This window comes from Bos grunniens, chromosome 11, assembly GCF_055505025.1.
Source record: "Bos grunniens cultivar Pamir isolate PY7600 chromosome 11, Bosgru_T2T1.0, whole genome shotgun sequence".
Lineage (NCBI taxonomy): Eukaryota > Metazoa > Chordata > Mammalia > Artiodactyla > Bovidae > Bos > Bos grunniens.
Window position 1 is genome coordinate 9,447,368 of NC_141175.1, and position 14,277 is coordinate 9,461,644.

Sequence of the window (14,277 nt, forward strand, 5' to 3'; positions counted from 1 at the left end):
TCACTCCGTGGTCTGGGAAGATTCCACATGCTGTGGAGCAACTAAGCCTGTGAGTCACAACTACCGAGCCTGCGTGCCGCAACTACTGAAGCCCACACACCCTGGAGCCCGTCCTCTGCAGCAGAAGCCACCACAATGAGAAGTCGACACACTGCAGCTAGAGAGGAGCTCCCGCTCGCCACACAGCAACAAAGACCCAGCACAGCCAGAAATAAATTACATTTTTAAAAACTGCAGATGACTAAAAACTTGTGGATTTCCATCAATCCGTGAGTGTCACGGGGCTTTGAGGAGTCTTTGCAGCTGTTTATATTCATAATAAAATGGATCATTTTGGATCATCATACCTTGCTCTCTGGCCGCAAAGAGTCTGGCGCAATTGAGCGACTGAGGAGCAGTAACAACATACCTTGCTGAGCTCTTTCTGGTACTGGGGCATCTTCTTCAGCATCTGGGACAGGTCCCGCATGGTGGTCTGTGGGGAGAGGGAAGCACATCGTCTCACTCCGATGGCCCTGAGCTAAGAGGGTGGCCGGGGGGTGGGCCCAGCACAGGACAGCAGCTAGCACCGGACTCCTGAGCACATGTTCTGTAACCCCCCCAAATGCACCAGTTAAACACAAGATCATGTGTGTTTAGATTTCCACGTCTCTGGCTCAAAAAATTACTGATCCAAATACTGTGACTATCTTATAGGTGGGGAACAGACCTCAAAGTCTAGCAATTATGTTTTATTTATTGGACCATAAAGTAACTGAGGGCACAGTTCTTGCCAGGAGAGAGCAATTTTTCATCTCTACACTGCTTTTCTGCATACTCGGCTCAAGCAGTCATGGCATCAATTCCCATTTCATCTCTGCAGAAAGGCCGGAGTTGTGCAGACAGGTAGGAAGCAGTGAAAAGGTGAGAGAAGGCTGGAATCTCACCCTGGCAGGTGGAAGGGGTCTGCTGACTTTCCAACTGGGTGACTGACCTAATCCCATTCATGTACTCAGTAAAAAATTATTGAATGACTACTACACACCAGGCACTTTTAGGTCCTAGAGATACAAGGACAAAAACAAACAGAAAAGAATTTTTGCTCTCATGGAGCTCACACACAGCAGAGGAGTCATTATAACGGAGTGGGTTAGCACTTCTGGAGGGGCTCACAAGTGAGGGTGCACAGAGCAGGGGCACCTCCCATTGTCAGGGAAGACAATGCCTGAGCCAAAGGACAGGGACCGCATAAGGCAAGGCTGGGGAAGGAGCTCAGGCATGGCTTCAGCCATGGTGGGTGGCAAGGAGGAGGGCGGCAGAGATGAGAGTCCGTGGGGCCCGATGACCTGGGTGCTGTTAAGGCGTGTCCACGGTGGGGCTTGATTCTACTGGGATCGGGAAATCACTAAATGATCCTAGGCCAGGGAGCAGCACAATTAGAGCGGCGTTTCCAAGAGGAATAAACACCTCTGATAACCAGCAGGGAGAAGGAGAGGCCCAGGTGAATTGGGCTATGAATTCTGTTGCTACCACAAGCTAAAAAAGGTTTTAGCAAGTTCTTCTGGCTTAATGTGTATTGTGATCCAGAGCAGTAAATGTTAATCCTCAGAGTAACAAAAAGAAGCTCTTTATAAATATTAGAAGATGTGGGTTCCAGGTCTCAATCTTGAATACAAAAAGAAGACCAAATAGTAAGAGATGAAGAGAGGACCAGGAACCCCTCTGAGCCCCCAGTTCACCAGTCCTATACTGAGGTGTCCTCCTCACCCCTAGAGAGAAAGCAGGGATGAACCCAAAGGGCACTGGGGTATGGATATGGGTTTACCTTCTCACCAGTATTCATTCTCTTGCTGGAAGAAAAATCCTTCAGAGAACGGGTGACTTCCCTGGAAGAGAGAAGGAGGCAGCTAAGCTTCAATGTGGCACCAAGTGCCTCTGTATCGGGGTCCCCAGCCTCCGGGATCTAATGCCTGATGATCTGAGCTGGAGCTGATGTAGTAACAATAGAGATAAAGTGCACAGTAAATGTAACGCACTTGAATCATCCCCAAACCATCTCCTGACTCTGCATCCGTGGAAAAACTGTTTTCCATGAAACTGGTCTCTGATGCCAAAATGGTTGGGGACCACTGCCTATAAAGAGTCACACAACATCCTTCCTTTAGGACTATGCAGTGACTTTTCCTGCCCTTAGGTATAGATTTCAAGTGATTTTCTAAGAGGCGAGAGAGATATGCCATTTTCTTAATACTCTAAACCAGGGGTCTCCAGAGTTGGGTGTACAAGACAATTTGTGAACAGAAAAGAAAATGTTAGGACATCTATGTATATAATTCTACTTCATCCTTTTCAAATTTATGTTTTTGTATATGCTATCAAATATACACATTAGTACAATAAAGCATATATTGAATGTATAAATAAAATAAGATAACTGCAAATGTGAAGTAACGTTTTTCTAAAGTTGAATGATCCTCCAAGGTTTGGAGAATACTTTTCTAAGCAACTATCCCAGGCTATTAGTATTTTCTCACTGTTCCTTGTGAACTTCCTGTGGATATTATCAACTCAGTGTAGCAGAATGTGTCCTTCTGCAAAAGCAAACTTGTTATCTACAGTTTAACAGCCTAATAGAAACTTTCCAGAGTTAGAAACATTTTGAAACATTTTCAGAGCAAGGTACTCCCTTCTGTATAGAGATTAGTATATGCATTGACTCTTGCTGAGAATAAGTTTAGGTATGACAACAAGGAGGAAGGAGACATACCAGCTATATATTTAAAAACAAAAACCCTAAATTGTATGTAGTAGATCTTTCAATGGAACAAACTGGCTTCAAGTGTTTAGTGTTTATAAAGCATCTTGAAATGAGAAAACGCTTTCTATAAATGCTTTCTAAAAACCTTAAAAGTAACCCTAACACGGAAAGGGTTTTCTAAATTCATGAGATTGGTATAGCCTGAGCTCAGATATCAGAAGGGATTCATCATCACTGGTTAGAAGGTAGGTGACTTAGCAGAAGCAAGGGACTCCTGCCTGCACTGGTGAGCTCTGCCCAAGAAGCCCAGAGAACGCACACTGGCGCCCAGCACCCGCGCCCCGCCGTGTCGGTGGGGTGAGCCCTGGGGCCCGGGGCAGGCGCAGGGCAGGCTCTTACTGGGACACCTCCGCGATGTGCTTGTGGCGCAGCGCTATCCAGAGGTCGTCGTCCTCGTCCAGGAGCACCTCCTTCACCCGCGCCTCCCCGATGCCGCTCGTCTCGTACCTGGACAGGAGACGTCCCACACAGTTCACCCAATCCCCTGGTTTATAACAGACCGACGCTCACACGAACGACTGCACAGCAAGCCCTCCGATCATCTGAGGTGCCGCTGTCTGCGTCAGGTCTGTGGCATCTAATGAGGCTGGTGGTTTCCTTTTTTTTTTTTTTTGCCACATCACACATCTTGTGGGATCTTAGTTCCCTGACCAGGGTTGAACCCAGGCCCTCATCAGAGGCATGGACTCCTAACCACTGGACCACCAGGGAATTCCCAAGGCTACCAATTTCTAGGGCAGGAAGAGACCTAAAGGTCTGATCAAAGTCAACTGACTTGAAGTTCTGTTTTAAAACCCTCAGGGTCAGTTGGTAAGTGCTCCACTGGAGCCACCTGGCTCAGGTGTGCAGTCAGGTTATAGGTGGTTTTGGAGGCACTTGGAAAGGAAAGGCGGGGATCACACTTGTTCCTGGGATGGCCTGGGACACCATCCTTAATGTGTGGGACTGAAATAGCCTTTGGCAGCTGCCTGCAACAGGCCCTCAGCAAACTGTCACAAGTACAACCGTGAACATCTAAGGGAAATCGAGAATTACAGATACCAAAGGGGGAAAGCTGAGATTCAGTCATATCTTTAGAATCTTCATTTTGAAACCACTATCTTTATGGTTGAGGTTATAAAATCAATGACACGAGAACAATGTAGTCTGTTCCCATAAAAAGAAAACTATGTTTTTAGAGACTGAGTTTCTGATGACTGCTACCAAGAAAACTGTTTACAATGAAGTAAAGTGCAAATAAAACTCAGTAATACGGGACTTCCCTGGCAGTACAATGGTTAAGACGCTGTGCTTCCGAAGCCAGGGATGTGGGTTCAATTATTGGTTGGGGAACTAAGATCCCACATGCCACATGGTGTGGCCAAAAATAAATAAATTAATAAATTAATTTTAAAAAATTTGGTAAGAAACTCCTACTGGTATATTTTATCATCATATTTCATGGTCTGTAGTTAAGAAGTTTTAACTCTGAGTAAGGTACGCTCTTACACAAGTCAACAATATTAACACATCCAAACCGGCTGTGAAGTGAAGTGACATGAGCTATGAACTAAACATTTCAAGTTCTTGTTCCCCAAAACAGGCAGAGGTTTCTAGCTGATGGTGCAGTTGCACTTTGGGACTCGAAAAAAAGCATGCAGGCTTATTAGTGAGACTGTATGGGGACTTCCCTGGTGGTCTAGTGGTTAAGGGTCTGCCTTCCAGTGCAGGAGATGTGGGTCAGATCTCTGGTCAGGGTACTAACATTTCACACGCCCCAGGGCAACCAGGCCTGAAAGCCCATTCACCACAACTAGTGAAAGCCTGCCGGCCACAACTAAGACCCAATGCAGCCAAAACCAAATTAAAAAAAAAGACTGTATGAATGTACCTGCTTTTCCTAGGATTAACGACATCTGTGTCCTTAAATTAGAGGTGTGTCTGGTTCATTTGCAAAGTTGCAGTCACGTGTACTTACTTGTATACGTCATTTTCAATAGGCAGCAGGTCGTAACTCATAGCCTGAAAAGTCAGCTCATGCAGGACGGGGGAGCTGGGGTCGAAACCACGGTCCAGGATCAGGAGCTGGGAGCGTGCCTTGTCCGGGCCCTGGAAGGAAGGACACCGGGGAGGGTTTCATGAACCGCCCCATACAACTCCCGCTTCTCTGACTAGCACAGCTAGCCCTCCCGGGAAACGTGGCGGCAGGATGTGAACTCTGACCCAGAAAGCACTCAGTCCATCTACTGCTGGACAAGGAGGCCAGCACACGCCATGTGAGAATCCAGTGTGTCTGTTTCACGGGAATAGGGTCCTTTGACACAGATCCAAAATGCAGGGTGCAAAGTGAGTTTACGAAGCAGAGCACCACCTGGGTTCCGCTATCAAAAGGGGGACCCATCACCCAACCCAGCCAGCCTGGGACAGAGCGGGTTCCCAGAACCTGGGGCTATCAGTGTGTAAGTCACGATAGTGATGGGCTAGTTCTGAGATGCATGTGATAAAATTGCACAGAACTGCACACACACACACACACACACACAAGCACACGTAAAAACTAGTGAAATCTGAGTAAGGTCCAGAGATGTACAACATCATTCTTCTGGTTTCAACTCTGTTTCATTGAGGGGATTCCCATGACACAGGGCTTTCAGTGCTAACACCGGAGAAGTCCTAGTGAACAGAAATAAGCTAGTCGCTCGGCTCCACTGAACAGAACCTGTACCACCTGCCTGTACCTGGCTTGGGCGTTTGCTTCACTGGAGCTCAGTATGCACAAACAGGGGCGCTCATGCACACCCAGTGAGCAAAGGAAGCCAGCTGTGCCCAGGCTGCCCCATGGACACTGTGGTCCCTCGGCAAGAGAACCACACGGGCCAGGTCAGACTTACCTCCCCCATCGTCGGGTCATCGGCTTTGTAGGCGTCGAGCTTGTCCTGGATTAGCTGAGCCAGCAAAGCGTTGTCCTTGTATTCCCTGACAAGGGAGGAGGGACGGAGGGTGAGCCACCCTGTCCCAACGGATGGCACTGTCTGCCCTCAGGGAGGAAGGCAGGACAGTGCGGGAGGGTCAAGGGAGAGATGAGCTTCATCTGTATTATTCTTTTACAAGAAAATATAACTCAGATTACATGTACGGTTAAAAAGGAAAAAACAAAATACTTAGCTCAGTGCCTGGAATGTAAATGATTTTCTAGTTTCTTAAAAAAAAAACAAAAACAAAACCATCCAAGTGGAAACAGAGGGGGGTCTTCCCAAGCAGCTCCAGTTAAAACAGCCACACTTCAGCAGAGTGTGGACACAGCCACGTGTCCTTTCCCCACCGTCAGGCTATCTCAGCCTGACCTACTCGATCTTCACTTCCCTTAGTTCAAATTCCCTTGGACCCTGTTTTGTTTTGTTGGAAGTGACATTTCCACTGGCAAAGCTATAAGATGCAAGTTGAGAACCTCTGGACCTTCCCTCTTGGCTGAGCCTCCAGCACCTCCTAAGTTCCTCTGGGTGATGTTCGTCATGTGGCTGCTGCCCGCCACCTGGCCGCTCTTAGTGCAGAAGCAGCTCCACCCCCAGTCCCATCCTCCCAACAAGTGAGCTCCCAGCCCTCGTTTTTTAACTTCTGCCAGGCGTCTGTCGGTGAGGACCCTAGTGGGGGGAGGGTTGTCCTACGGGTGCCCATCCCCAGGGACAAGAGGTGATGAGGCGCCTTGGCACTTCCCGATCAGGCCCTCCACTGCTCTGGCAGCATCCCGCCTTCTGGTTGCTTCTCCTTGCATGACTGTGACCCCTGCACTCCCACGCCTCTGTGTTCACTCCCTCAGAGGCTGCCCAATGACAACCACTGAAGGGCATGACCCCAAACCTGGCACCCGAGGCCTCCAGAAATGGTTTTCCCGTGCCCTGCTGCCTGCACGTATGCAGGGTGAGACTGCCAGCCCTTCTCAAACTTCCCCTTTCTTTTCCAGGGTCATGCTTCCACTCATCCCAACTGTCCACACAAAATGCCCCCAGCTCCTCATCGGTCTACTGAAATCCCGACCTGTCCTTGGCTCAGATGCCGCCTCTGCTCTGAAGCCAGGCTTGCTCCTCTCTGGATGCCCAGGCCCGTGGCCTGCACTGCCCCAAGGCACTGGTCCCGCAGGCCTACGCTGCAGGTGTGCACAGCTCGGATGTACATTATGCCAGTACACATCCTACCTGCCCGCCTGGGTCAGGGGCTTCCAAGGGCAGAGGCTGTGTCTTCAGGTTAAGCCCCCCAACCTAGCACTTAGCACACAGCAGGTAAATGACGAGTGAATGACTCGATCAAATCTGAGGACTGTGTCCTTTGGAGAATTATTCTCCTTGTATTTTATCTTACCCTGAAATGTCTTTTTCAAAGAGTGTATTTGTTTTTTTTTTTTTTTTTTGAGTGTATTTGTTTTAAGGCAGATTCTTTACCATCTGAGTCACCAGGGAAGACCCTTTTTAAGGTTAGAAAGAGATAAAAAACTGAAGGAAATCTGGCTTACAGTTACATGGGGGTTTGTGCTTGGTTATATAACTGAATATATGTATTCCATGCCCTTTTCTGCATGTATTAGTATAGTTCACATTAAAAATTTAGAAAATAACAAAAACATTGGAAAATAGTCAATGTGAGATGCTCAGATCTTGACCCTCTGGAGACAACTGCCAGAAAATGGGAAGGCCAGAGGAAGTTCCTCACTTGGGGGGGGTCACCGAAGGCAGCCTGGGGTGCAGCCTTACCCCCGGTACCGCACGGCTGGGTACTCCTTCAGGGTGGCGCACAGAGTTGCGATCTGCTCCGCCAGGCGCTCCAGGATAGGATTCTTCATCTGAGCCTTGTGGGGACTGTAGAAGCTTTGGAAAGAGTCAGCAGAGTCCAAGGAATACACCTGAAAAAGGGGAAATATATATATGTATATACACAACGACAGAGGAGCCTGGCGTGCTGCAGTTCATGGGGTCGCAAAGAGCTGGATATGACGCAGCGACTGAACAACAACAACATATATATATGTATATATATAAAAACATATATATATATATATTTCCAGAATGGTGTTCCCTCCAAGCCTTGTAGTGAGGCTACAGAACAAGTGTTCATTTATTCTACAAATACAGCTGGGCATCTGCTGGGTGCCAGGCCTTGTGTACTGGGAACTGCTGGTGGCCAAACCATTACTGTCCTCAGGAGCATGCAGTCTTGCAGGAGAAGGCAGATGAGTAAACAGTGAACAAAATGAAAAGTAAATCTTATGGTATGTGGGAAATGGTTAAGTGTATGAGAACAGAAGAAGCAGAGAAAGAACGCCCGACGGCTGGACAGGGAGGACAGGAGGCCTCCTTGAGGAGGGGACATTTGAGTGAGGGCTTGAAGGAGGTGCAGTTTCTTCCCAGGGGGCTCCCTGAGGAGGGGCTGGTCAAGCCAAGGCCCTGAGGCAGGCATGCCTGTGTCTGATGACTGATGAGGAGCCCGAGAGAGAGCAGGGGAGGGGTCTTGTCAGACCACACCGGCCATCCATTGTAAGTTTAAATAAAAGAGAGACAAGCTAGAAATTGTGCTGTGACTGTGGCAAACAAAGGAGCTTTGTGTGGATTTAATAATTTCCTATCCTCAAAGTAGTTCTTAGTATTTTTCTCTTTTATCCTTTTTGGAAGGTTTTGGAGGTTTAAAATTTCCTCTTAAACCAGCAGGCTACCAGCCATCAGTATTCTCTCAGAAGAATCTCTTGATGTGAACTACCCTCATCTTGAAAACCCGAGGTTAAAAAAAAAAAAAATTATCACTTTTCATGGCTACCCACTCCAGTATTCTTGTCTGGGAAATCTCACGGACAGAGGAGCCTGGTGGACTAGTCCACGGGGTCATTAAGAGTTGGGCACAATTTAGCAACTAAACAAAAAAATATGTGCACATGTGACATACAATAAACCAAACATAAAAAGACAAAAACAGATGAAATACAATATGGTTAAATATGCTCAAGTTGTATTTTGTTCAATCCAGGTGGTGACAGGGCTCACTGAGAGGAAAAAAAAATTCCTGCCCTTGGCTGAGAATAGGCTTTAGGCCAAGTGAGAAGGGAAGGAGACTGTCTTTTGAAAATATTCACACTTTATTTTTTTCCATGTCTTCTTATCTAAGAATTCGTCACTCTCTGGCATCTATTATTAGAAGCTGATCCATAAAGCCCTGATATGCCACAACCATCTCTTACCTCTACAAAATGCACAGAAGTTGTGCTATTTTTTGCTTTTTGACGAGGAGGAGGCATTTTAATAAATCTTGAAATACTATGGCATAAATTTTGTACATTCTCTCACAATCAGCTTCACTTTTACTGGTTTAACGACTTTTTTTTTCCCCAAGGGGAGCAGTTTCAGCACGTGAAGCGTTAACAGCGGCTCGTGACGAAGGCTACCATCTGTTCCTCAACACGTGACAACTGAGGTTATCTCTACATAAAAACAGCCTCCTTTGCAGCAGATGGGTGTTGTCTGATCCCTTCCCCTCCTCTCCTCCCAGCTCCTTCTGGACTGGCTGCTTTTTACTTATTCAAGGAGTCAGCCAATAGGCGTGAACACTGAGCGAGGATGAAATGAACACCAAGAAGGACATTATGGCTGCAAAAAGTCCGAAATAACTGGAGAGTAAGAGTGAAGCATCGTGGGCAGACCCTCTAAGGACGACTGTTTCCATTACATACACATCCACTCATAAGACATCATTGAGTAATTCCTTCCCCAACTCTCTTTACTGCACCCCTGCCCCACCCTCTCTGACTTGGCTGGAGTTCCTGAGAGAATAACCAGGATGCAGGCATTCTCTGCCCGTCTCCTCGCAGGCTCACCTGGGATTCATATGGGAGAAATGCAATGTTGATTTCCGTCAGAGTCTTGATGACTTTGGCTGCTCGAGATTTTACCAGCTCGTTAAACAGGGCATCTGGACAAGCTGCCAGGATGACAAAGACGGTAGGGTTTCCTGTCCGCTTGCTGGTTCGTTTCAACATTTGCACACGTCTGGTGAATTCTTTATTATTAGGATTTTTAAAAGGCAAATAGGAAGTCCATCCCATCCTACAACCTACAGCCTCTAGGGTATAAAAGGAATACAAAACCACCTAGGAGGCCCTCCATGTAGAACAAAGAAACAACTGGCAATAAAGACTGAGATATTGAGAGCTGATTTAAAAACCCACTTTCCGATATTAAGGAGAGGAAGAAAAAGAACCAGGAGAGGTCTAGAGGGGATCAGGAAAAGGTCTATAACATAAACGAACACCCCACACGTGAGATACTTAGGAAAAATCAAAAAAGAAAGATGAAATCATTGGGCAATGTGATGCAGACACTTCCGCAGGCCTTCTAAGGAACTCAGCTGCACAGGAGACCCACTTGGTGGGGGAACCACAGTTTCTCATGACTCTCCTGGGCCAAACAAACAGCTTCAGGTCCCTAGAAACGTGTTACTGGTTTATTATTACTAATGCCATCTACCTGCTTCCTTTGCCACCCATCTTCAGAGCGTATAAAACTGTTCTCTGCAAGACCCTTTTCCCATTTTCTCAACGGTGAGTTTTGTGGGGTTTTCACCAGAGAGAACATGGGGTGAACTGTTATTTTCACGCACTCAAGCTGTCCAGCCCTATTCATCTCTCTTTGTCGTTAACAAAGACTGACCAAGATGCTCCTGCGCTAGGTACCATGCACAAAACCTTCAAAAAGCAAGAAAATGGATCCTAGGACAATGATAAATTCTACCTAATACAAACACCACCAGGTCAGACTGTCTTTGTATCAACAGTTGAAAAGTAGGTGGAAATGCAATGCAGTTTATAGCGATGTCTGGAAGGCTATCCTGTGAGCACCAAGGCTGGCACTGGGAAATTCTTCTTGGCATTAAACACGCTAGCCCTTAGAAGAGGGGCTTTTTTTTTTAATCAGGAAGGACTGCATGACCTAGTAGGTTTTGTATTTGTAGGCGTTTGTTTTTCTCTCTTACACAATTTGTCTTTTGAAGAGAAAATGAAAGATCAGGACAAATGTGGGAACAATTCATTTCTTTGCTATCGGCCTGACTTGGTTTGGGGTCAGTCTGGCTGTGCAGGAATGCTAGCCTAAAAGGCCGGGTGGCAGGTGACAGCCATACTCACAGTCAGTGAAGAAGACATGTGCAGCCCGGTACTTGGCGGTTGGCGGGTCCTTAAAGTCACTGATGAGAGAGTGGACGGACTGTGGAGAGGGAAAAAGGGAACTGACTCCGATTCTAGGAGCAAATGGGACCCACATCTGAACAGAGTCAAACCCACGCTGGTTTCGTGCTGCATGCACAAGACAGCAAGGGATTTCTGATTATAATTCAACTCATGTTCAGCCGTAACTGAGTTCTGAGGACGTGAGGATTATCTCAGAGTTTACACTAACAAAAGCCTCTCTAGCTCATTCCAGAATGACAGCAGCCGTTCTCTGCAGCCACCATAACTTGGGTTCCTAAGAAGAGACCCACAAAAGAGCAAAGTGCTCAGAAATCTGCTAGGAGACTCATTGCGATGGAGTCCTGGCAATTTAGTTGCATCTGCAGAAACTCACACATAAGCCAGTTTTTTCTTTTTTTTAATGAAATGAAAACTGGGGGGAATTTACATAGATCAGCTAAGACAGCTAGCAACCAAGAGCAAGGAGGTGGGCATTGTTTAGATGCTGATTTGAACCAACCACCCAAAATGGTAAGACAAGTAAATCTAAACTCTACTGGATATTGATAAAATAAATCTGGGAATTTCCTGGCGGTCCAGTGGTTAGGACTCAGTGCTTCAACCACAGGGGGCCCAGATTAGGGAACTAAAGTCCTGCAAACCATGACGGTGCAGCACCCCCCAAAAAAGACAGAAAGAAAGGAGAAAAGAAATCTGAAAGTGTAAAATACCCAAGTTCTGGAGGTGGATCACTAGATAACGTGATCTCCTACCTAGAAAGGAGTAAATGACGTTGGCCCGGCCTGGCTTTCTACAGCAAGCTTAATGCACTCTTCATTATTCACCAGCCCCCTCCTTCCCTGCTTGTGGATTGCACGATTAAACAGAGCAGTGTGTTAAATGCCTGCTTAACCCAGAAATGTCAGACACGGTGCCACACAGACACCAAGCCAGCACGTGTTTGACCTCAGCTCTCCTGGGAGGGTTTACCTTCTCAGAGGGAGTGATGAGATACACAGCCTCCAGGCTGGGGAGCGGCTCTCTGCGCTTGTTGATGTCTTCCACAACTAGACAACAAAACAGCAGCCCGCGATGAATAAGAGAACAGCACTGGTGATCATGAAACTAGAAGCCACAGAGAGAGGCCACCTTCCGGCTGGCACGACAAAAATCAACAGAGTAGGGAGGAGACTCAACGCCCCTTCCTCAGAGTGACCACATTTCTGTGTCTCACCACGCTCAAGGTGGTAGAAAACCCAAAACCTCATCACATGAAACCCCTCCCACTTCCCATTTCAGTTCAAGGAAATTCCTCGATCTGTTCTGATTGAAAATGGAAACTGCTATCTCATTCTGTCAAGAACAGACTTTTGCCTCTTCCTTCAGGTTTTTTTTCCCTCATCTGTCCTAGATAATCCCAGTTCCTTTAGAATTTCCATGTTGGGTTTGTTTTTCAACAATTGGATCGTTTTATCATTTTCCTCTATCAGATGAAGACATTCCAAACATACTCTCTGGATTAAGACTATTTCTGTCAATAGTTCAAAAACTAAACAGCAAATTCTGCTTGAAGCAAACCATGGGTGTCTGATTTGCTGGTTTCTTTTACAGAATGTCAGCGAGGGGAAAGACAACCTTCTGGGAAAGGGATCATCTCACTAGTCACCTGATAAAGCTCAGGACGCATCCTCTATGCTACACTGTCCTCTGGTCCAGAGCCAGCAGGAAATCTAATGGTGCTCTTCTTCCTATGAAGGTGATGTCAGCAAATAAAAGTATCCCTTTAAAAGTATCCCTGTAACACTTACAAAGACTTTTCACCCTGGATAATATTCAAATTAAATACCAAAATTTCTCAACCATATGTGTTATCAGGGGTTATAGATTTTCTTTTAATTTGTTTTTTAATTGGAGGAAAATTACTTTACAGTGTGTGTTTGTTTCTGCTGTATAACAAGGCTCATAGATTTTTGAATTTCATATGCCAGTAATACCTCCCCCCAAATATTTTAGGGGGGTGGTCAACACAGGCTTGCAAAATTTTAAATTTTGCCAAGTAAGGACATTTAAAAAAAAACAAAACTTCTGTGATAGGGAAGAGTATGTGTGTAGGAGGGGAGAGGTGAACCCTCATCTACTACAGGATAATGTCTAACATGATGAATCCAAAGATGATCGTATAAGCATTTACTTAGAAATACCAAAAGATAACCAGAAGAAAAAGCAGAGGGGCTGCCTCTGGGGTGAGGCACCCTGGGGGATAGGGGAGGAGGAGGGAGAGCAGGGCGGTGCTTTCTTCCTTTCTAGAAGCTCATAAGCTACATTTGGCTTTTTTCCTATATTTGCATTTTTTGCTTTGATAAAGAAAAAAAAAGTTTTAGAAGTTCAATGAAGAAAATAACTTTGCAAGCTCAAAACAGGGGCAAGCCAGGTCTTGGACCACTGAATGACAAAAAGTCACACCAAAAATTCCATACTCCCATTTACAGGACTATGGCTTTTGGTGACAGATAAACTAGATTTGGAAATGTGTCTTTATTTTTTTGTTTTCTTTTCTTTTTTAATTTTTTTTTTTTGTAGAAATGTGTTTTTAAAAATAAAGGAGTCACATCCCAGGTGTGGTGGTAGCCCACATATTGTTTTATATATATATATAGATAGATAGATAGATAGGTATCTATCGACCGGAGCTGCATTGTAAGAGATATGTTTCACTCAACGTTTTTTAGGAGGAAAACAAAGGTTAACTTCCTTGTTTGAAATAATACCTCAAAATAGATTGCTTTTCTATCAGTGCTGTTTCATAGATTAAAATACATGATCTCTCCTGAAAGGAGCCCCCAGGTAAGACCTGAGCTGCTCACAAATGTGAAAAAGAGCTTGGGACGGAAGCCAGGAGGGCTGCATCCTAGTCTCAGGTATGGTGCTGCCCAGGGACCTTGAGCAGGGGATTTATCTTATTTCAAAAGCCTATTATTGTGAAATTCTAACACACACTCCAAAGGGTGGATTAAACATAAATATACACATAATTGCACAAGCACCACCCCATCAGGAAGCAGAACACATCAGCGCTGCAGAAGTGCCCCCCCTTTTCCCCCTTCCCTCATCATCCACACCTCTCCTTTCCCCTCAAATAGAACCACCATGGTGACACGAATGGCGATCACTTCTCTTACAGTTAAGACTCACTTATCCCTACATTTCAAAGCAGTATGGCTTAGCTCTGCCTGTTTTAGGATATTACGTAAATTAAAGCACATTGTTAAGGACTCTTTCATATCATGTTTCTTTTGCTCAA

At 45.8% G+C, this 14,277-nt stretch overlaps 1 protein-coding gene across 3 annotated transcripts in view; it reads right to left on the reverse strand.

Moving 5' to 3' along the window:
• Positions 1 to 14,277, reverse strand: part of STXBP1 (syntaxin binding protein 1) — a 67,482-nt gene that overhangs the window by 19,448 nt on the left and 33,757 nt on the right. For all 3 annotated transcript variants that reach the window (XR_015136302.1, XM_086325030.1, XM_086325029.1), the window contains exons 4-12: positions 11,967 to 12,043; positions 10,935 to 11,013; positions 9,630 to 9,733; positions 7,522 to 7,670; positions 5,668 to 5,752; positions 4,755 to 4,885; positions 3,137 to 3,244; positions 1,805 to 1,865; positions 410 to 475 (exon numbers count right to left, since the gene is read on the reverse strand). Coding sequence is in view for 2 of the 3 variants with exons in the window: in XM_086325030.1 (XP_086181156.1) it covers positions 410 to 475; positions 1,805 to 1,865; positions 3,137 to 3,244; positions 4,755 to 4,885; positions 5,668 to 5,752; positions 7,522 to 7,670; positions 9,630 to 9,733; positions 10,935 to 11,013; positions 11,967 to 12,043 (860 nt within the window). In the remaining variant the exon portion in view is untranslated. The remainder of the gene's footprint in view (positions 1 to 409; positions 476 to 1,804; positions 1,866 to 3,136; positions 3,245 to 4,754; positions 4,886 to 5,667; positions 5,753 to 7,521; positions 7,671 to 9,629; positions 9,734 to 10,934; positions 11,014 to 11,966; positions 12,044 to 14,277) is intronic.